This window comes from Prunus mume, linkage group LG3, assembly GCF_029339155.1.
Source record: "Prunus mume cultivar Tortuosa linkage group LG3, ASM2933915v1, whole genome shotgun sequence".
Lineage (NCBI taxonomy): Eukaryota > Viridiplantae > Streptophyta > Magnoliopsida > Rosales > Rosaceae > Prunus > Prunus mume.
Window position 1 is genome coordinate 2,123,406 of NC_142700.1, and position 20,267 is coordinate 2,143,672.

Consider the following 20,267-nt stretch of genomic DNA (forward strand, 5'->3'; position numbering starts at 1 on the left):
CAGACACTTGTTTTCCAAATTAAGGGCCGAAAACTTCAACTTTCCTCAAATCAACGGTCGAGTCATGGATGAATACGAAAACTGACAAGCATGCTTGCACAACTGGCCGTCTGCCGCGATCAAACTATCTCCATTCTTCACCGCTTGCACACGATGTGCTTCCAAAAAACTTGAAAATGAAGTTCTGCTCTCTGTGTCAGCTCCTTGTACTCTTATCCACTGACAGCAAACACCTTTGTTTTTTCTTCTTAAAACTAGTTTAGTGCCCTCAGCTTCCCTCCAAAACCAAGCTTTGGATATCTCGTCTAGATAATCATTCAGGTACAATTCTTTTCCATTTAAAACTCCGTGTATGTATACATATACTTTGCACTTTCAATGCCAAGAAACCAATTCCCACAGTAGCCCACATGTTAATATATTATTTGCGCCTGTAAAATTTTATCAATCTCGTGCTCTTTCTCCTCTTGATGGGAAGTACTAATACCAACATGGGTTGTGGAAAATGTTGAGTCTTTTGGATTTTTCTTGGACATTTTGCTTGGTTATGCTCCGTTGCTGTTTTCTGCATTCTGGGTTTAGTGAGTTTGGTTAAATTGAATGATGGGAACCAAGAATTTGGTGGCATTTGTTCTTTTTGCTCTCCTAGTTTTTGAAGGTTATTTCACTGAAAAAGTGCTTTCTGCTACTGTGACATATGACCACAGAGCACTGGTTATTGATGGGAAGCGGCGGATTTTGCAGTCGGGCTCTATCCATTATCCTCGAAGCACTCCAGAGGTGACTTCTAGAATCTGTGGTTAATGTGATTGTAATTTTTTTGAGAAACTTTGAAAAGGCTATCAGAGGATGCATGGTAATGACACTGTCGGGATTGTGCTTGTTGGGGAACAATGCAGGTGTGGCCGGAAATTATTAAGAAATCTAAGGAAGGGGGACTGGACGTGATAGAGACTTATGTTTTCTGGAACTATCATGAGCCTGTAAAAGGCCAGGTATGAATAATTCTGGCCTCTGATGTAAATTCATTCTAATATGAACAAACCACTAGCCTCTCAGCTAGCTAGTTAAGTCCTTTAGGAATATTGGCATCTATTTTCCCCTAAATTTGTCATTAATTTGATGTTTTCTTTCATTTTTTATAGTACTACTTTGAAGGCAGGTTTGATTTGGTAAGGTTTGTGAAGACAGTGCAAGACACTGGCCTTCTAGTCCATTTGAGGATTGGCCCGTATGCTTGTGCTGAATGGAACTATGGGTTTGTTTCTGTTTCATGCTCTCTTGTGGTGTACATTGCACTGGCATCAGTTTCCTAGTTCTGTATTTTCCACTCTGTTATAGCTTTTACTGATTCTGCAGATATCATTATCTTATGACAGAGGATTTCCTATTTGGTTACACTTTATTCCCGGAATTCAGTTTCGCACAACAAATGCACCTTTTAAGGTACTTGGTACATTTATTTTTGCCAGTGGAAACGGTTTCTCCTTGGATAAAACAAGACCTCTTACTTTTCCATCTTTATTTGCATTGCTATTGCTTTTGAAAAACTTGTTCACTTTAATGCATTGAATCTTATGGATTGGAAAACTTTATATACTTGTCAAAATGCAGATTGAAATGAAGCAATTTCTTGCAAAAATTGTTGAAATGATGAAGAAGGAGCATCTCTTCGCATCACAAGGAGGCCCAATCATTCTTGCTCAGGTGCTTTCCTTTGACAGTAGGCCATACACTATATGAAACTTATCAGGTCTAACTTATTAATTCTTAATGTGATGGTTTAATTGTACCCCATTTATTTTTTAATTGCCAAGTGAAGCATTGTACCAAGTGCATGACTAGTTTAAGTCATTGGATGCTTATCAAGACGTACACTAAAAAGACGGTTATGCAGATTATGTATCCAAAACGTAGTTGGGGCACTCATAGTGTTTCGATCATGCATGTTGATTAGTAATCTTGCATTTATTCAAGCTTCATAACTTACATTCCAAAAAAGTAGGCTAATATAAATTACAGTTCTGTTTTGCATGCTCAATTTTCATTCTTATATGTGCTCTGACAGGTTGAAAATGAATATGGAAATATTGAAGGTTCATATGGAGTTGGTGGAGAATTATATGTCAAATGGGCTGCAGAAACTGCTGTCAGTCTTAATACATCTGTACCTTGGGTGATGTGTGTGCAAGACGATGCACCGGATCCAATTGTGAGTATTGTACTTGATTTTCCATGAAAAGGTGTTGTCTACACTGATAAGAGGCATCATTACTTGGAAGGTCTTCAAGTTTGCCAATCCTTGTACCTTCTAATTGTTATCTTCTCACAGTTTTTCCCACCTTTCCATTGTACCCGTTCTTTCAATATTTCCATTTGAAAGGTTTCATTATTTTTATAAATTTCCTGCAGATAAACACATGCAATGGATTTTATTGTGATAGGTTTACCCCAAATTCCCCATCCAAACCAAAGATGTGGACAGAGAATTACAGTGGATGGTAACAACCTAGCTTATTATTATAACATATAGGAGACAAGTCCACCTTTGGAGTTCAACTTGGAAATACAAAATGTTGAATATCATCACATGTAATGTGTAGGTTCCTTGGATTTGGCAATCCAATTCCTTTTCGACCTGTTGAGGATCTTGCTTTTGCTGTTGCACGGTTTTTTGAAACAGGTGGCACTTTTCAAAACTATTATATGGTAAGCTACACAGATTTCTCTTTCTAGTTCTAGCCTTGATTGGTAAAGGTTAGCATTTTCACCCCCATATGCTTCCATAAACATCATCATGATGTCTTTGTTCACTGTTATTTCCTTGCAGTATTTTGGGGGGACCAACTTCGGGCGAACAGCTGGAGGCCCTTTGGTTGCGACAAGCTATGATTATGATGCTCCCATAGATGAATATGGTAAATTTATCCAACACTTGGATTTTGAGAAATTAGTTAAACAGATTAATTTTTGTTGTGTGGCTCAGAAATTCAGAATTGTCATTCAAATATCCTGAGGTTGTTTCATCTTGTGAGGAACCTTATGCAGGTTTTCTTAGGCAGCCAAAATGGGGCCACCTGCGTGACTTGCACAAGGCGATAAAGCAGTGTGAAGAACATATGATCAGCTCCGATCCAACACAAGTGCAACTTGGTAAAAACTTAGAGGTGTGCAACATATTTCAAGATTCTTCAATAAATTTTCTGGACTTAAATCAATTGTCTTTGATGATCAGTTTTCACCATTATTTTCTCATGCTCATATCTCTTACTCCATCCTCACTTTGGTTTTTCCTTTCTTCATCAGGCACATGTCTACTATAAAAGTTCTAATGAGTGTGCAGCCTTTCTTGCTAATTATGGCAGTAGCTTAGATGCAAATGTCACTTTTAATGGAAATATCTATTTCCTTCCAGCTTGGTCCGTGAGCATCCTTCCCGATTGTAAAAATATTATATTTAATACTGCAAAGGTACATATCCTATTGTAATTTAGTATTTCATTCAAACTGGGTCAATTGGGACTAACAACTTTTTATAGCTTAGAAAGAAAATGTTACAGAATCTCTTGAACCTGTTAGGATTTTGGTAGTTAAGGAAGAGGAGAGAGAAGAAGAGAGAAAATAAATAGTTTTTGTAAGGTCTATGCTCATGTCTTTATTAGCTCTTATGTTGATGATATTTTCCTCACAACAATGTGTCACAATTGAAGGTTGTCTCACAAAGAACTCTTGGAGATTCTTCTTTTTCCGCCACAACCAGTGTAAATGATTTTATATTGGAACCATCTTCATGGAGTTGGTATAAAGAAAGAGTCGGTATTTGGAGCAACAATTCGTTTATGAACTCAGGCTTACTGGAGCAGATAACTACAACAAAAGATACTAGTGATTATTTATGGTATACAATAAGGTAATAATCCAGTTTTGATGATAATTTTTACAGTCAATCCAGTGCATTTCTGTGCTCATCAAATGGATATATTAGAAATCCTTAGCATACTTGTATGCTAGTTATTTTTAATCCTATTCAATTTCTGACATCTTCTTGAATGTGCTTCACTATACTGGCAGTATTAATGTGAAAGAAAACAACATACCTGGTCAAGAGAAAGAACTTTTTCTGCATATTGAGAGCCTGGGGCATGCAGCACTTGTTTTTGTAAACAAAAGACTTGTAGGTTGGTACTCTATTGAATGCAGAGAAGTAAAAAACTGATCAGCCAACTCTTGAATCCCTATGTATTCAGAAGTTTAGCCTTTGTGCATCTAAAAGAACATTTTATATTGTTATCTTGAAGGATTTGGATACGGTAACCATGAAGATGCAAGCTTCATCCTAGATGAGAAGATTACTCTAAACCATGGAAATAATACCATAGATCTGTTGAGTATGATGATTGGTGTACAGGTACATAATACTGTTTGGCGCTAATTTTCATGTGGATTTTCTTTTAATATTAATTAAAAAAGAGCCATCCACCTTAACATGCTCATGGCCTCTTGATATAAACTCCTTCTGTAATTTTCCAGAACTATGGACCATGGTTCGATGTTGCAGGAGCAGGAATCTTTTATGTTGCTCTTCGTGACTTAAAGAACGACACAAGTGATCTTTCTTTTGAAGAATGGACCTACCAGGTTAGAGCATTTTCTTCATAGCGGTGACATTGGTTCAAAATTGAAATTGAGTTAGCTGACTGGCGTGATATATGATTGCTATATATATACATACACATAAGCACAATTTATACGCATAATCTTGATCTCACAAGCCCATATTTGATATTTCCTTATCTTAAGGTGGGACTTGAAGGGGAAGACCTTGATTTGGATAACATAAATCTTGCAAACAGTTCACTCTGGACTACAGGAGCAGCTCCACCAGTTAATCAGAGTTTGATATGGTACAAGGTAAGCAGTTTGCATGCTTGGTTCAATGTTTTCTTTTCATTTTGCTTTCTTCGATTGATGTTCTTCTCATCCTCAGGTTGCATTCCTTGCTCCTGAAGGAAAGGGTCCTTTGGCATTAAATCTTGCTAGCATGGGAAAGGGACAAGCATGGGTTAATGGGCAGAGCATAGGGAGATATTGGCCTGCCTACCTCTCACCATCATCTGGTTGCACCAATGGCAGTGATTGTGACTACAGAGGAGCCTACGATCCATCGAAATGTCTAAAGAACTGTGGTCAACCAGCTCAAACTCTGTAAGAGTGAATGCATTGCTGGTTTTGTTCATTTATGTTGTCCTGCATAGTGATGCACCAAAAGTGATATAATCATATTAAAATCAAATACATTGTATATAATTTTTAGGTACCATATTCCCCGTACGTGGGTGCATATTGGAGAGAACCTTCTAGTTCTCTATGAAGAGCTTGGTGGTGACCCTTCTAAGATTTCTTTGAGGACAAAAACTGGCCAAGAGATATGTGCACATGTATCAGAGACTGATCCTCCGCCTGCCGATTCCTGGAAACCAAACTCGGAATTCATATCTCAAAACCCTGAAGTTCAACTGACCTGTGAACGAGGATGGTACATCACTTCAATCAATTTCGCTAGCTTTGGAACTCCTATTGGAAAATGTGGCACATTCGCTTTGGGAGCTTGCAATGCCGACATCTTATCAATTGTTCAGCAGGTAAGAGAAACCTCAGCTTCTTCATATTATAATGTGGAACCAGTAACCCAGGTTCTGATTCAATTTGGAGTTAGAGGTCCTTAAACTAGAATGTCCTCTAAAAAAACATGAGGTTTTCTTGTACGATAAGCTGGATTTAATTTCAATGGACTTGCAGGCTTGCCTTGGCCAAGAAAGATGTTCAATCCCCATCTCCACAGCAACCTTGGGTGATCCTTGTCCTGGAGTGCTAAAATGTTTAGCTGTTGAAGCTCTTTGCAGTGATTGAAAGTTCCACTTGTTTACACCAAACCACGAGACTTGAATGGATAGATAGGTTGGCACGATGCACTATAGTGCTGCTGATGACGTATCTTGTGATCTTTTTGGCCCTTTACTTGCGAAGATGTTATTTGACATGGATATTACACAGGCAAGTGCACAAAAATTATGAATTACTTGACTTGAAAACCCACCATTTTGATTAAGGTGAATCAATATTGCATTAATTCTGGGAACATTTTCACTTTGATAACCCTGGAGGCCGATTAAGGGCACATTATTATTGATTAAGATTAATCAATTTTGCATGAATTCTGGGAAGGGCACGAAGTGGCAAATTGAAAACTGAATGATCGTGTAGTAATTTATTCTCATAATACAAGAGTACAACATAAGCATCATCGCCATACCACAATATTAAATATATGCACACTCAGCATCATCCTAGACCCGACCAACCTAATGAGGTCTGAATTATTCACTTGATTATTACATTTTATTACAGTTAACATTCATATATCATCACGCAACAAGCAGTATCTTTCCAATATGCTGGCTGCTTTCCATGAGCCGGTGAGCTTCTGCTGCCTCAGATAGTGGAAAAGACTTGTAGATCACAGTTTTCACCCTGCCGGCAACAATTGCAGGCCACACATTGTTCTCCACCTCCCTAGCAATTTCCGCTTTGTTTTCTGGACTTCTGTACCGCAAGCCAGCCGCTGCATACACAACCACCATATGACATAAGGATATACCAAAAACATTCTTATATCAAACAAAGCGCAACAACTCTTTGCAAAAAGGAAGGGAAAACGGTGTCACTAAGTTATGAATCATTGCAAGGCCAAATCCACCCAACTCCAAAGTTCAAACCTATGGAACTTAGAAACCTAGTATAAATTCTACTACCTTGGATGGTGAGACGCCTCGAAAGCACAACACGGAGATCTATTTCTGTAACAGCACCACCCAACATCCCAATGACAAAAAGCCTCCCATCAAAATTTAAGCTGTCAAGGTTCCGCCGAAAGTAGCTTGCCCCAATGCTATCCAAGATAACATCAACACCTGTCATTAGTTATATATCAGCATGTTTTTCTCCTCCGACAGTAACTGAAAATAAAAATTAATCCTAATTTCTAACATCAATGAAGTGTTGATACAAGAGAACAAACCTTTGCCACCTGTTTCTTCCTTTACCCGTGCAACAAAGTCCTCGGTCTTGTAATTGATGCACACATCAGCTCCAAGCTCCTTGCAAACAGCTAACTTTTCCTCACTTCCTGGTGATCAAGATCTATATCGATAATTACAAAGGAAAAAAAACTGATTTTTATGCCATAAAAGAATAATTGCGGCTTACCTGCTGTGACAAACACCCTTACTCCCTGGTATTTGGCTATCTGAATTGCAAATGTACCAATTCCACTGGAGCCCCCATGAACCTGAAATTTTGGCAGTCATTCAGTGATATATAAAGCTAGCATCAGAGACAAAGAAAGGAATTGACTTTATCAATTATGTTATGCCCAGAGCATAATTTGTGATAGTATACACAAAAAAGTGCAATAATACCAACCTAAACATATAGATATGGTAGAAAATTTATTTCTGATAACATTTTCCACAAATCTTCATGAAAATAAATGAAAGCACCTGACATTTAGACAACAAAATAAAAAAAGCCACCATAGCTATTTTGGACCTACAACCATTACAGCATTTTCATTCAAACGATCAAATAGGAGAATACTATAGTAGGTTCAGAAGTTACCAAAAACGTTTCACCAGCAGATAGCCGACTCATCATAAAAACAGTCGACCAAACAGTGCATGCCACCTCAGGAAAGCTAGCAGCATCCTTCAAAGAAATACCTGGCGGGACGGGAAAAACTTGTCCAGCTGGAACGGCCACCTTCTCAGCATACCCTCCTCCACTAAGAAGAGCACACACCTGCACAACACAAATTGATACAGTTCAAGTATGTGACAGAAACCCTTTGTGGGGAAACAAAGTCTCAAATCCGGTTCCACTGACAGAATGGAACAAAGGGCTGTTGTAAAAAGCAGTGTTTTTACTAGGCTTAACTCATTCCATCGAAAGTTTTTTTATAAGCGAACTGGGATATTAATCCATTACCTTTTACTAAGCAAGCACTATTGAAGCAAATTCAAATTGTGATTACACCAATTTAAGATCCTTATATGATTTATTTTTCATTTGGAGCCACTAAAGAGTCCCATTACACAAGAACCCCGGTGAACCCATAGTTTCAGCTCATGAAAGTGAATGGGATAATAAAAGCTTTGATTTTAATGTTAAATTATATATAAACCACCAACTCCATTGGCAACACTATATTCCCAAATTCCTTTCTTTTCATCTTTGCACACCGAATGATCATAACACCCATTTTCCTTCTACTTTCCACCATTTTCTCAGCAAGAAAACACAACATAAAAAAATATATATATCCAAATTCCGTATTACCCGATCACCGACTTGCCAGCGTAAGACGTGTTCCCCAACGGCCTCGATGGTTCCAGAACATTCGAGACCCAGGTAGGGGCTGGAACCCGGGGGTGGCGGGTACGCCCCTTTCCTCTGCAACGTGTCGGCTCGGTTCAGCGCCGTGGCCGCGACTTTGATCAGGACTTCATCTTCTTTGAGTTCTGGGTCTGCAACTTCTTGTAGCTTGAGGACCTCTGGTCCACCTGGAGTTGTTACGACTACGGCCTTCATCATCAAAGATTCAACTTTTGAGCTTTTCCACTGAAGAAGAAGACCGACTTCACTTGCTCGTTCGCAGCAGAACACAATAACTTATAGTAAGCGGTGAAACAAACGATATGTCGTTGAATTCGTCTCTGGGAGGCCATAAACGACAGGTCGTGTGCATTTATCAAACACAAAGTCCATTTGTGGTTTAGGTTCTTTCCTCTTTGTTTGGTTTCTGAGGAAGGACCCACCAGCCTTTTAGTTCCAATTCAAACCCGAATGACTTGTTGGGTTTTGGTCTTACATTTTCTCAGCTGCCAAAAATTGGGTTACTGATTTCCTGGGGAAAATTTGAGTGCTTTCTAGCTTAATTTCTGCTGGGAATATTTAGCAGTGTTATTGACAGTAATGGCTGGGCCTGGACTATGGTGGACTTGGAGGGTGCTTGGGTCTCTGCTGTTGGTGCCAGGAATTCTGGGTTGGGGCAAAGAAGGCCACTTCGCAATTTGCAAGATAGCAGAGGTGAGTCGGCATATTTAGTCATGAGGAATTAGATTTTATTCTTACCAACCCAACATGAAAATGCATAACTAGAAGTGATGCAAGCTTGCTGGTATTTGTAAATATTTTGTCTATAAAATTAATTGGTCGATAAAAAAATGGCTTTAGTAGAGAAAAGAGTGGATTGATAAGATGGATATGAAAATTGGGAGAGCGCATCGTCAGACTAGTTGCATAATTTATATGCAACTTATTACTTTTAGCTTCATTTGGTTCAAAAATGTGTTTGAAGTGCTGATGAAGATAAAGGATGGGGTTTTGTCCATGTCACCTCATTTTTGTGCTTATATTGTAATTTTGACGATGGTGGTAAGATGGGTTCTGAATCTTCAACATTTGTTTGATACAGGGCTTTCTGAGTAAAGATGCCCTGGCTGCAGTAAAAGAATTGCTTCCAGCGTCTGCCGCGGGTGATCTTGCTGAAGTTTGTTCGTGGCCTGATGAGATTCGATTCCATTTGCGGTGGAGTAGTGCTTTACATTATGTTGACACACCAGATTTTTTGTGTAACTACAAATATTGCAGTGAGTAGCTAGTTTTTCAGTGATTTAGTGGTGCTATCTTGATAGTTTTAGGTCTGATACTTTCTTGACATTAGCCTATGTAATTATTTCAGCAGTTTGTGCCTGCTGGATCATGCATCTGTTCATGATCTGCAACTGCTCAGTTTAATTCATAGTCTGTTTTGCATGGCTTCTTTCTTTGACTTAATTCTCAAGATGAACGATAATGTTATTGCCCTTGTCTGATAGGAGACTGTCATGACCCTGCTGGACATAAAGATAGATGTGTGACCGGAGCAATTTACAACTATACAATGCAACTCTTTTCAGCTTATCGTGACTCCATCTCAGAATCAAAGTGTAAGCACCTATATTTATTGGATGTTGAGGCTTGCCCATTCTAACATATAACTATTCCTAAATATCAATTTCCCTCATTTTTTTTATGACAGACAACTTAACTGAAGCACTTATGTTCTTGGCTCATTTTATTGGGGATGTCCATCAGGTTTTCTTTTCACACTGGTAACTTTAACTGCCTTAGAAAAAGAGTAAACCATGCAGTGGCATCTCAAATTTTCCGGATGAAGTGGTGTAAATTAATGAAAGACACTATCTGAATGGTTTAGACTAGATTAGATTTGTGCATATTTTAAAAGAGAAATTATCACTTTCGTTTTCTTTAAGAAATTCATGTTTGGTGTTGACAGCCCCTACATGTTGGCTTCACTGGAGATGCCGGCGGGAACACAATAATAGTCCGATGGTATCGCAGGAAGACGAATCTCCACCATGTATGTCTTAATTCCATAGTAAACCCCATCGCCGTGGACCTAAATGAATGATTATATTATTATCTCCCCTTTATTTCCCACGTACATCCCCTTCTCTGTTTTTCTGGCTTTTTTTATTTTTTTATTTTTTTATTTTTGGACAAGAATGATTGTGCAAAGCAGCAGTCAGATGTGAGAGGTTTTGGAACTGTAAAAGATGGCATATTTGTTGTTTGTGTTCAAGCTTTTGACTCTGTAAAACTGGTGCTGTTCTAGGTCTGGGATAATATGATCATTGAATCTGCTGTAAAGACATTCTATAGTAAAGATCTTGCAATCATGATAAAGGCCATTGAAAGTAATATTACGGTATGAAGTTCATATTTTATTGTTGTTTGAGTTTGTTATAAGATTTTTTTGTGCTTTTGTCCTCACAAGAGTACACATCCCTGTGCAGCAATGCGATACTCATTTGCTTTTCTATTTATTTGCAGGATGGCTGGCCCAATGATATATCAGAATGGCAGATTTGTGCAAATAATCAGACTGTATGTCCAAATGAGTATGTACATGTTCGTTTTAGTTCCTCCAATGCTTAATACCTCGTGTATATGTGATTTAACTTGTTTTTGGTCATGCAGATATGCTTCTGAAAGCATTAGTTTGGCATGCAAATATGCTTACAGAAATGCCACACCAGGAAGCACACTGACAGGTATGCAAGGATTTGTTATTCCATTTAAGGTTTTCGTTTTCTCTTTCATACATACCAATAGACAAAGTAACGGAATTAAAGGTGTGAAAATGTTTGATATCTAGGTCTAACTTAAGAATCATTTTCTTAAAATGAAAACGATATCCCGCCAGGCTATTTGCATTTGTATTGGTTCCCTCTAGCTGACTATTGCAGCAATGACAACCTACCTGCATAATTGCATGTCCTAGAAATATTTATATAATCACATTTCTGCTTTTGTTTTTCTATCTCTAACTCCATCACATACATCACATGGACTTGGAACATTTTGTTTTGATGCTAGTATATTCTCATATAGTTTTTTGTTTTATCTTCTTGTTTAGATGATTACTTCCTTTCTCGGCTACCTGTTGTGGAGAAGAGGATAGCTCAAAGTGGGGTCCGCCTGGCTGCTACCCTCAATCGTGTTTTCTCTTCTGAAGCAAAAATTGCTGAAGCATGAAGGTAGAGGATAGAGGATAGGGATGCATCTTCGGAAGATCACCTATAGTGGGGCCCACCATTGTTGCTTAAAAGCGTCAAGTTCCCCATACGCAAGACCTCCCTCATGTATCAAATTAGTGAAGTCTTAATGTATTCCTAATATGTTGATGATGCCCCTAATATGCCAGAATATGCCCAACACCTCATCCCATCTGGCTTGTGTTAAAGAATCAATCAAGACTGACTTTTGGTTTGGGGTACTTAAAATAGTTGGAAGACCAAACTTGTACTCATTGAATAACTTGAATGACTTGTAAATATAAGCAACCAAGTCCCTCTGTCGGGCCTATAAATTATCAGTATTGTGTCATCATATTGAGGAACAAATTAGTTGGTTTTTTTCTCAGCAGATAGAAATTAAGATGGACAGGTATAGATGCTTTGGGGGATTTTCCCTTCATGGGTTTGTTTTGTTGTTAGCGTTTGTTTGCATTATAGTTCCAAGAGCTCGAGGATGGAGCAAAGAGGGTCATATTATGACATGCCGGATTGCACAGGTAAACCCAAATTCCATCACTCTGGGAAGTGGGAAGTAGGTCCTGTTCTGTTTGAGCAACATCATGATTGTGGAACTATTGAAATGAATTGCCCAAAATTCCATCTAGTTTAGAATCATGTCCATTAAAAAAAATGTAAATGCAGTCACTCCAAGTAGTTTACACGTCTCAACATTTTTTACTCTTCAATTTTTTAATTTTAATTTTTTGGGTTTGATTTGATCATCCAATCCAAGTCAGATGGGTTTTTGAATGAATTGAAACCTTAATGAAAATTCAAATTCGGACCTACACCGTCCTTTGCATGTCCTAGATTTTTGAGTTTCGATAGGATCTCAATCCTTATAAAGATCATTGACTAATTATTGTTAAACTGCAGGCACTTCTAGAGCCTGAAGCAGCAGAAGCCGTTAGAAATTTACTACCTCACGACGTCGATGGCGACTTGTCCGCTCTGTGCGTATGGCCAGACCAAATCAGGCATTGGTACAGATACCGGTGGACTAGCCCGCTTCACTTCATTGACACACCTGATAATGCTTGCAACTTTGACTACTCAAGTAAGCTTTATCAATATATACCATGCCTGTTTAGTACTTTTTAATCAATTAGCAGAATTGCAACATTATTAATTGTGCCATGTTAACTTTAATTTGGGATAACAGGGGACTGTCATGATACACATGGCTTGAAGAACATGTGTGTTGCTGGTGCCATCCAAAATTTCACCTCTCAGCTTTCACACTACACAGAAGGAACCTCTGACCGTCGATGTAAGGAACCCCGATTTTATTATATGTGCAGATTGATTCCATTGCTTTAGGTTTTGTCAATGGCTAATTTCTTGCTTGCACGACAAACAACAACAACACCATGGTTTGTTTGCCTTGGACTCTTTGCAGATAATATGACTGAGGCCTTGCTTTTCTTGTCACACTTCATGGGAGATATCCATCAGGTATGTGGCCAATTCCAACATTTTACGTTCTTCTATAGCTCTCTTTGGATTGAACTTATTAAGGATTTCTTTTTGAGTTTTTATATTCTGATCATCTTCTTGTGTATATTTTGGCAGCCAATGCACGTTGGATTCACGACAGATGAGGGAGGAAACACAATAGACTTGCGTTGGTTCAGACACAAATCAAATCTCCACCATGTAAGCCCTTTTACTTGTAGCTACATAGACCTTTTAAATAGACAGACACGGTTGCCAGAGAAACAAAAAGGGTTTGAGAAGCCAAGCAATATAGTTTGACAGGAAGAGAAAATACTTCTTTTTTTAATGAGTTATGTCGGATTGGATTACTACCAGTCAAAAAACAATGTATGTTGTGTTAACCTTTCGTTTTGTTTAAAAATTAAGAACAGAAATTTCTTGTTTCCGCAGGTATGGGATAGGGAGATTCTATTGCAAGCCCTGAAGGACTATTATGACAAGGACATGGAACTCCTCCTACAAGACATACAGGGAAACATCACAGATGTAAGGACCAATGTTTATTAACGTAACTATATGAGATTAAGGGATGCTTGGCAAAATATGAATGAATTATTAAATAACTTGAGCTAAATTATGTATTAATTCATTATATATACTACGCAAACAGGGAATCTGGTCTGATGATGTTACATCATGGCAACATTGTGATGATCACCATTCATGTGTGAACAAGTAACTCTCTCTCTCTCTCTCTCTCTCTCTCTCTCTACATACACACACGGACACACACGTGTACATATGTACGATGCATACATACCTTTGATATTTTCGTTGTCGATATTAGTATTGAATACCTTGTTACGTACGTAGTTATGCTACAGAGAGTATAAACATAGCTTGCAAGTGGGGTTACAAGGACGTCAAGAAGGGTGATACTCTAACAGGTATATATACTTGGCAAACACATTTTACTGTCACTTCCAAATTTCAATACGAAATTGGCAGAATATTGAAAATGCCAAAGTAAAAGACCCAACAGCAAGAACAAGCAGGATTTTGGAATTTTGATCCAATTTCCTTGTTAATTAATTAATTATGTGATTGAATATTTTAGATGATTACTTCCTTCCTCGGCTACCTGTTGTGGAGAAGAGGATTGCTCAAGGTGGAGTCCGCTTAGCTGCCATCCTCAATCGCGTCTTCTCTTCTCAAGAAACACAAGTTGGTGATGAAGCATCACGTTCACCCACCTAACCTAACTATACAATACAAGCCAATGCCATCATCAACTACAACTTACACCAAATTCAAGCATGAACCTAAACCCATGCACCAAATTGTGCCTTAGAAAATTGTTATTTCACTTCATTCCTAATTTATAAATTATGTGTAAAAATTATTTTGTAACATCACTTGTCGTGTTGATATAGTAATGTAGTGTTACGGATCCCTAATAAAAAAGAAAACATTTTTTTTCCAACCCTTGTAAGTTTGCTCAACTTTTTAATGAAATAACAATAATGTTCTCAAACTTTGACAGCCAGGTTTTTTATTATATATTTCTTCTTTAATTGAGAATGGACAGTAACTAACAAAAAAAAAAACAAAAACAAAATTAAGCTCATATTCATGGGCCCAAATTTGGACCCAAAAAAGTAATGGTTTTGGGCCTTGCCAGCCATTTGACACCACCAAAAAGGAAAGAGGAAAGAAACAATCAAAGGACGACCCCGATATCGTGGAAGACAAGACAATTCACACGCCAACCTCAAACTTTGTCTGACCGTGTCTCTTGTCTTTACCACTGACTAAGTGCTAGGGTTTAGGGTTTATAGGATCTGATGGTTCATGGGAGTGGGACCAACTGAAGGAGGACCTCCATTAGTCCAAAACCTTGACCAAACAAAACGACACCAAAACACGTTCGCCGTACGAAATGCCAAACTACACACAGTAGCACTCTTTCCTCTTCCCGTGTCTCTGTATTTTTGTGTATCTGCCTCCTTCCTCGAACCAACATTCAGACCCTTTATTTATTTTTCCAGTCTTTTGATGTTTACTATTTTATAATATGTACCTCTGAAATCTCAACCAAACTTCCTTGCGCCCCAAGCCGGCGCCTTTTCAACTCCCTCTGGCCTCCATTTGTTCGCTTCTCATATTTATTTTATAGATCGCCATTTAGATTTTGTGATAATTCATTAACAACAGACATGGAAACCCTTTCGCTTTTGTCCTAAGAAGCTGCTCCAACAATCTTGGATCTTATACCACATACGCACGACCTCTGTGTTCTAAAGCAAAAAACTTTCACTGATTCATCGCTCCAATACAGTAATGTTCTTCAACCTTATGCTTCATAAAGATCACTGCTGTCAAAGATTTCGTATTTGCTGTGTTTCTCAATCCTTTGGCTGTAGTTTTGTTTTTTTTTTCTAATGTATAAAACATTTTTTTTTGTTTCTTTGTTTTTTTAATAGGATCTGCTTATTAAAATGTCGATGAATTAGTATTACATTTGAGTTTGATTTTTGAACTTGAAAGTTTTTATTTTTCGCCTTTTGGGTCTAATTTTTGGTGCCTTTTCATGCTGATCTTTGCATATAAAACAGAGTTGTTCTGTTTACGAGTAGCTTTGTTGCTTGCTGCCATCCAGTATGTTTACCTTAATTATTCAATCGAAAAAGTTCATGAATCTGGAGGTTGGGATTGTCGATAAAGAAATATTTGGCAGAATTGAGCGGTCATGAATTTTTTTTCTTTTAACATGGAAGAGTTATCTGCGTTGGATGTGCCAGTTACGTATTAAATGTTAATTTGTGCAGGCAATGCATAAGTAATAAGCTGCTGTTCTTTATGTTTTTTTTTTTTGGCTCCTAAATTTACAAGAGCTTTCTCTTTGTTTCTGCCATCAGCTGATTAGCAAGCTAAGCTGTTTTTTGTTTTCTAGTCAACTAGTATCTTGGACACTATCGTTGTCATGTGTCAATAATGTTACCTGCTTTGATTGGTGTGTAGCTCTAATTGTCCTACCTGTTGTCATCACCTCTCCACCTGTTTGGAGTGGTCAATTCAGCTGCCTATAAATATTTCTGTCTTCAAATGTTTCTCCTACAGTGGTAGCAAGTTTCATAACTCACTTCCTCCACCTTCCTTGGTTCAATTTCAACAGGTTGATCAAGCACCAATTTGGTTCTCTTTAGAGGGTTCAAAGGGTACTTTGTGTCTTGCTTCAGGGACTGGTACTCGATCCCAGCATGGCATTAGAAAGGATTGCTAGGACTGCTAGAAATGGCTTCAGAAGGTCGCCATCAGGGCATCCGCCCGCACGAGTGAGAAGGATATGTTGTGCGAGGGAGCATCCACACGCAAATATTGTTCCTTACCTTCACTCGAAACTGACACTAGAAATAGAAACTTTTTGTACCTCTCCAGCATTTCAAAAGTGAATCACAATAGTTTTTGGAGCAGGGGAATAAGGGGAACCCCAACTTATCAATATCCTTCTGCAGAAAGGATTGTTGAGGAGTCTGATTCGGAGTACAACGATCCCAAATATCCGGGACTAGAAGCAACCAAGCCAGGTCAAAAGCCAAGAGTGGTTGTCCTTGGTACTGGCTGGGCGGCCTGTCGATTCCTTAAGGGACTAGACACCAAGATCTATGATGTTGTTTGCATATCACCAAGGAATCACATGGTCTTCACTCCTTTGCTTGCTTCAACTTGCGTTGGTACCCTGGAATTCCGTTCAGTCGCTGAACCTGTTACTCATATACAATCTGCATTGGCAACAGATCCCAATTCTTTCTTTTATATGGCTTCCTGCGTTGGTGTTGACACAGACAAACATGAGGTAACTAAATCCTCTCTAACAATTTCTTTTCCTTCTTTTTCTGTTCAACATAAATTTTATCAATTATTTTCGTTTGAGGGTAATATATGCAATGCCATAGCATGTGATGCAAGATCAGTTCCTACCTAAATTCATTAAGATGATATTGGTAGGGTACTGCAATAACGTACCATTTTGAAGTCAAAGCAACAGAAGAGTTAATCTTCTTCTTTCGTATTAGGTGTACTGTGAGACGATTAGCAAGGGTGGCTTGCCTCATGAACCTTACAGATTCAAAGTTGCCTATGACAAGCTCGTCATAGCTGCTGGAGCTGAGCCCCTGACATTTGGTATCAAGGGTGTGAAGGAACATGCATTTTTCCTCCGTGAAGTGAATCATGCCCAAGAGATTAGGAAGAAGCTTCTCTTGAACCTGATGCTCTCTGAACATCCAGGTGAGTGTTATATGTCTCTCAGAGGATAATAGATATTTGAAAACTATGTTTTGCTCTCTGAAGGATGAGTGCAAGACAATTGCCTAGAATTGGAATTCCTCTCTCAAACATCTTATCCATTTTAATTTGCAGGCATACCAGAGGAAGAAAGGAAACGCCTCCTACATTGTGTTGTTATTGGAGGTGGCCCTACAGGGGTAGAGTTCAGTGGCGAGCTGAGTGATTTTATCATGAAAGATGTCCGTGAACGGTATACTCATGTTAAGGATTACATCAAAGTCACTCTCATTGAGGTACTCATTTGTAATTGTCTTCTATATTTATGCATTGGATTTCTGTGGAGATGAACTACGAAACCAATGATTGTTTTTTTCTGTATTATTTTTAACAGGCAAATGAGATTTTGTCATCCTTCGATGTTGGGTTAAGGCGATATGCAACAAATCACTTAACCAAGGTAAGTTGATTTGCTTCTAACATTCTGGAGGCTATTTCTTGTCAGTTCAAGATTAATTTGAAATGTAAACTTTTGCATCAGTGTGGTGTTCGCCTTATGAGAGGTGTTGTGAAAGAAGTGCATCCAGAGAAGATAGTTCTCAACGACGGCACTGATGTTCCATATGGCCTTTTGGTCTGGTCTACAGGCGTTGGTCCTTCAGAGTTTGTGAAATCACTTGATCTTCCCAAGTCCGCAGGCGGAAGGTAAATGCACCCGCATTTCTTTGGTTGATTTCTTCCTTCTGTTCAATGTATTAAGAACCTAAAATCAGCTCTTTGGAGTAATACAGGATTGGTGTCGACGGGTGGTTGCGGGTTCCTTCCGTGGAAGATGTGTTTGCACTTGGAGATTGCGCTGGTTTTCTTGAGCAGACAGGGAGGCCAGTTCTTCCAGCTTTAGCTCAGGTTTTTGTTCCCTAGAAACTATACATTGCTGTCAAGCCTGTCATATATCATGCATTCTCTTGTTTCTTAAACTAACTCATTTGACGATGTTTCAAATAGGTGGCAGAAAGGGAGGGAAAATATCTGGTCGAGTTGTTTAACAAGATTGGGGCACGAAATGCAGGCAAGGCCTTGAGCTTAAAAGACATCCCTCTAGGAGAGCCGTTTGTGTACAAGCACCTTGGAAGCATGGCAACAGTTGGACGCTATAAGGCACTGGTTGATTTACGCCAGTCGAAGGTAGGCGCTTTTCAACCTTTTATCATAAAGGCAAATGTGATTTACAATCAAAGCATTTGCCTTAATCTCTTGAGCATGTTTTTTGGCAGGATGCAAAAGGCATATCGCTTGCCGGATTCTTGAGCTGGTTCATTTGGCGTTCCGCTTATCTGACGCGAGTCGTCAGCTGGAGGAACAGGTTTTATGTTGCAGTAAACTGGGCTACCACGATTGTCTTTGGCAGAGACAACTCAAGAATAGGTTGATATCATTTGTACAACACAACACACTCATTGGCCATATTATTTATGGTTACATATGTTAAAGAGGCTTGAGACCTTGAGCTGGATTTAGTCTCTGCGTTTCTCTCAATTTGTTGAGTTGGGTTCAAATTTTGGTTCAATTTAAAGATGATCTTTGCTAACTGGAGTCTGTTCTGAAACCCTTGTCTTTGATATTCAAAGTATAGGCTGAAATTCCAGACACACGCTCAAGAAGCAAAACAGCAATTGGCGATAGAATTTATAAAAAGGACCCAATAGTAAAAACAAAGCATATTCCACTGGATATAATCTTTAAACTACAAAATTTGTACAGCCTTTGTTGCAAAAAAATACAAAAAACCAAGACAAGAGCTTAAAATTTTGTACCCTTCCCTTCCTCTCACTCATCAAAATCTTTAATTTCACCGAAAACTGGATTCAGAACATCATCAGCAGTTAAGAGAAGTGATGAGCATCACCACCACGGCGGCGGCTACTGGCAGAGAATATGGAAGAGAAAGAGTGGAGCAGAACCCCAACAATAGCCACCTTGACCTGGCCCCTCTTTGGGATCAGACGGCCGGAATTAAAGCTCTGAGAGAAATTCCCACCGTTGATCATAGCACACCTTGCACCCTCCATTTCTTGTTTGCTTCTGATTATCTTATGGGATCAAAAGGGTCAGTCTTTCTCAAAGCAAGACAGAAGAAATGGCTATGGAATTTTGAAAGCTTGAAACTTTTGAGCTGTGAGAATGTTTTGTGATTTGGGTTTTCTTCCTCGCGTGGTTTATATAGCACTGGCGAAAGAAGGCTTCTTTTTTTTAATTTAATATATTTTTGGGTTGGTGCGTTAGATACGGATGCTGCATAATCATATGATAATGTTTGCTGGTAGAATTTGACTGTAAGAGTTTGATGAAAGACAATTTTGACCTCCGAAGTTCGCGTTCATACTTCACCTTCAGTGGTTTCCTGTGTCGGTTTTCCATTAAAAAAGCTTAAAGCTCCCTTGAATTCATAACCCAAATATCTTATCTTCTCGACGACTTGACCTTGAAAAGTCAGTCTCATTTCATTTTCATGTCATCACCTCACGACTAGTAAAAGATTAAGAAACTTTTGCATAAAACTCACGTGGCCATTTGATTCCCATCATCAAAGTTTTGACTGAAAAAGCATATGCCCCCACCCACGGCACCTTTTGTCTGCAGCTCTTCTTTTTCTCAAGAGCCAAGGAAGTGGGCCCGCTCCCATGCTACCTAACGCCATAACCTTTTTCTTCTTTTTGTTCAACTGCTAATTTAAATATGGGATTATGTTATTTTCATTCACTGAATCTGATCTGATAGTGGGAAGAAGGAGCTTGGTTCATTGTATTTCATCTAACCTAAACTCACTACTAGACAGTGGACACA

The 20,267-nt window shown here is 38.7% G+C and overlaps 5 protein-coding genes across 7 annotated transcripts; 4 read left to right on the plus strand and 1 right to left on the minus strand.

Annotated features, from left to right (window-relative positions):
• Positions 1 to 60: 60 nt before the first annotated feature.
• Positions 61 to 6,139, plus strand: LOC103324654 (beta-galactosidase 8-like). 3 transcript variants are annotated; one of them, XM_089048508.1, is made up of 20 exons: positions 61 to 321; positions 708 to 780; positions 900 to 995; positions 1,146 to 1,258; positions 1,360 to 1,446; positions 1,615 to 1,707; positions 2,069 to 2,212; positions 2,413 to 2,501; positions 2,604 to 2,709; positions 2,831 to 2,918; positions 3,049 to 3,167; positions 3,307 to 3,471; positions 3,711 to 3,910; positions 4,072 to 4,178; positions 4,299 to 4,408; positions 4,531 to 4,638; positions 4,801 to 4,911; positions 4,988 to 5,205; positions 5,315 to 5,642; positions 5,800 to 6,139. In XM_089048508.1, the coding sequence occupies exons 4-20, from the start codon at positions 1,247 to 1,249 to the stop codon at positions 5,908 to 5,910; spliced, it is 2,196 nt and encodes a 731-aa protein (XP_088904634.1). In that variant the 5' UTR covers positions 61 to 321; positions 708 to 780; positions 900 to 995; positions 1,146 to 1,246; the 3' UTR covers positions 5,911 to 6,139. The 3 variants fall into 3 exon arrangements, with proteins under 3 accessions (XP_088904634.1, XP_088904635.1, XP_008224970.2); XM_089048509.1 differs by having other exon boundaries at positions 62 to 321; positions 1,381 to 1,446; XM_008226748.3 differs by lacking the exon at positions 61 to 321 and having other exon boundaries at positions 359 to 780; positions 1,380 to 1,446.
• A 102-nt stretch (positions 6,140 to 6,241) lies between these two features.
• On the minus strand, positions 6,242 to 8,705 carry LOC103324656 (uncharacterized). Its single transcript, XM_008226749.2, has 6 exons — positions 8,395 to 8,705; positions 7,678 to 7,857; positions 7,267 to 7,348; positions 7,079 to 7,186; positions 6,813 to 6,971; positions 6,242 to 6,622 (listed from the first exon to the last, which is right to left on the minus strand). Exons 1-6 carry the CDS (start codon positions 8,647 to 8,649, stop codon positions 6,426 to 6,428), a joined length of 981 nt encoding a protein of 326 aa, XP_008224971.2. The 5' UTR covers positions 8,650 to 8,705; the 3' UTR covers positions 6,242 to 6,425.
• A 150-nt stretch (positions 8,706 to 8,855) lies between these two features.
• On the plus strand, positions 8,856 to 12,045 carry LOC103324657 (endonuclease 4-like). Its single transcript, XM_008226750.3, has 9 exons — positions 8,856 to 9,144; positions 9,533 to 9,707; positions 9,936 to 10,046; positions 10,139 to 10,194; positions 10,397 to 10,480; positions 10,736 to 10,828; positions 10,954 to 11,021; positions 11,101 to 11,174; positions 11,540 to 12,045. Exons 1-9 carry the CDS (start codon positions 9,031 to 9,033, stop codon positions 11,656 to 11,658), a joined length of 894 nt encoding a protein of 297 aa, XP_008224972.2. The 5' UTR covers positions 8,856 to 9,030; the 3' UTR covers positions 11,659 to 12,045.
• Positions 12,046 to 12,060: 15 nt separating this feature from the next.
• On the plus strand, positions 12,061 to 14,617 carry BFN1 (bifunctional nuclease i). The gene is made up of 9 exons (XM_008226751.3): positions 12,061 to 12,196; positions 12,576 to 12,756; positions 12,862 to 12,969; positions 13,099 to 13,154; positions 13,272 to 13,355; positions 13,587 to 13,682; positions 13,807 to 13,871; positions 14,010 to 14,083; positions 14,254 to 14,617. Exons 1-9 carry the CDS (start codon positions 12,062 to 12,064, stop codon positions 14,391 to 14,393), a joined length of 939 nt encoding a protein of 312 aa, XP_008224973.2. The 5' UTR covers position 12,061; the 3' UTR covers positions 14,394 to 14,617.
• Positions 14,618 to 14,763: 146 nt separating this feature from the next.
• Positions 14,764 to 19,011, plus strand: LOC103324659 (internal alternative NAD(P)H-ubiquinone oxidoreductase A1, mitochondrial-like). Its single transcript, XM_008226753.3, is given in 10 exon segments — positions 14,764 to 15,473; positions 16,312 to 16,454; positions 16,457 to 16,992; positions 17,213 to 17,426; positions 17,559 to 17,719; positions 17,818 to 17,883; positions 17,965 to 18,128; positions 18,215 to 18,329; positions 18,429 to 18,608; positions 18,698 to 19,011. Coding segments are annotated over 9 exon segments (1,650 nt in total). The 5' UTR covers positions 14,764 to 15,473; positions 16,312 to 16,396; the 3' UTR covers positions 18,854 to 19,011.
• The last annotated feature ends 1,256 nt before the right edge of the window (positions 19,012 to 20,267 follow it).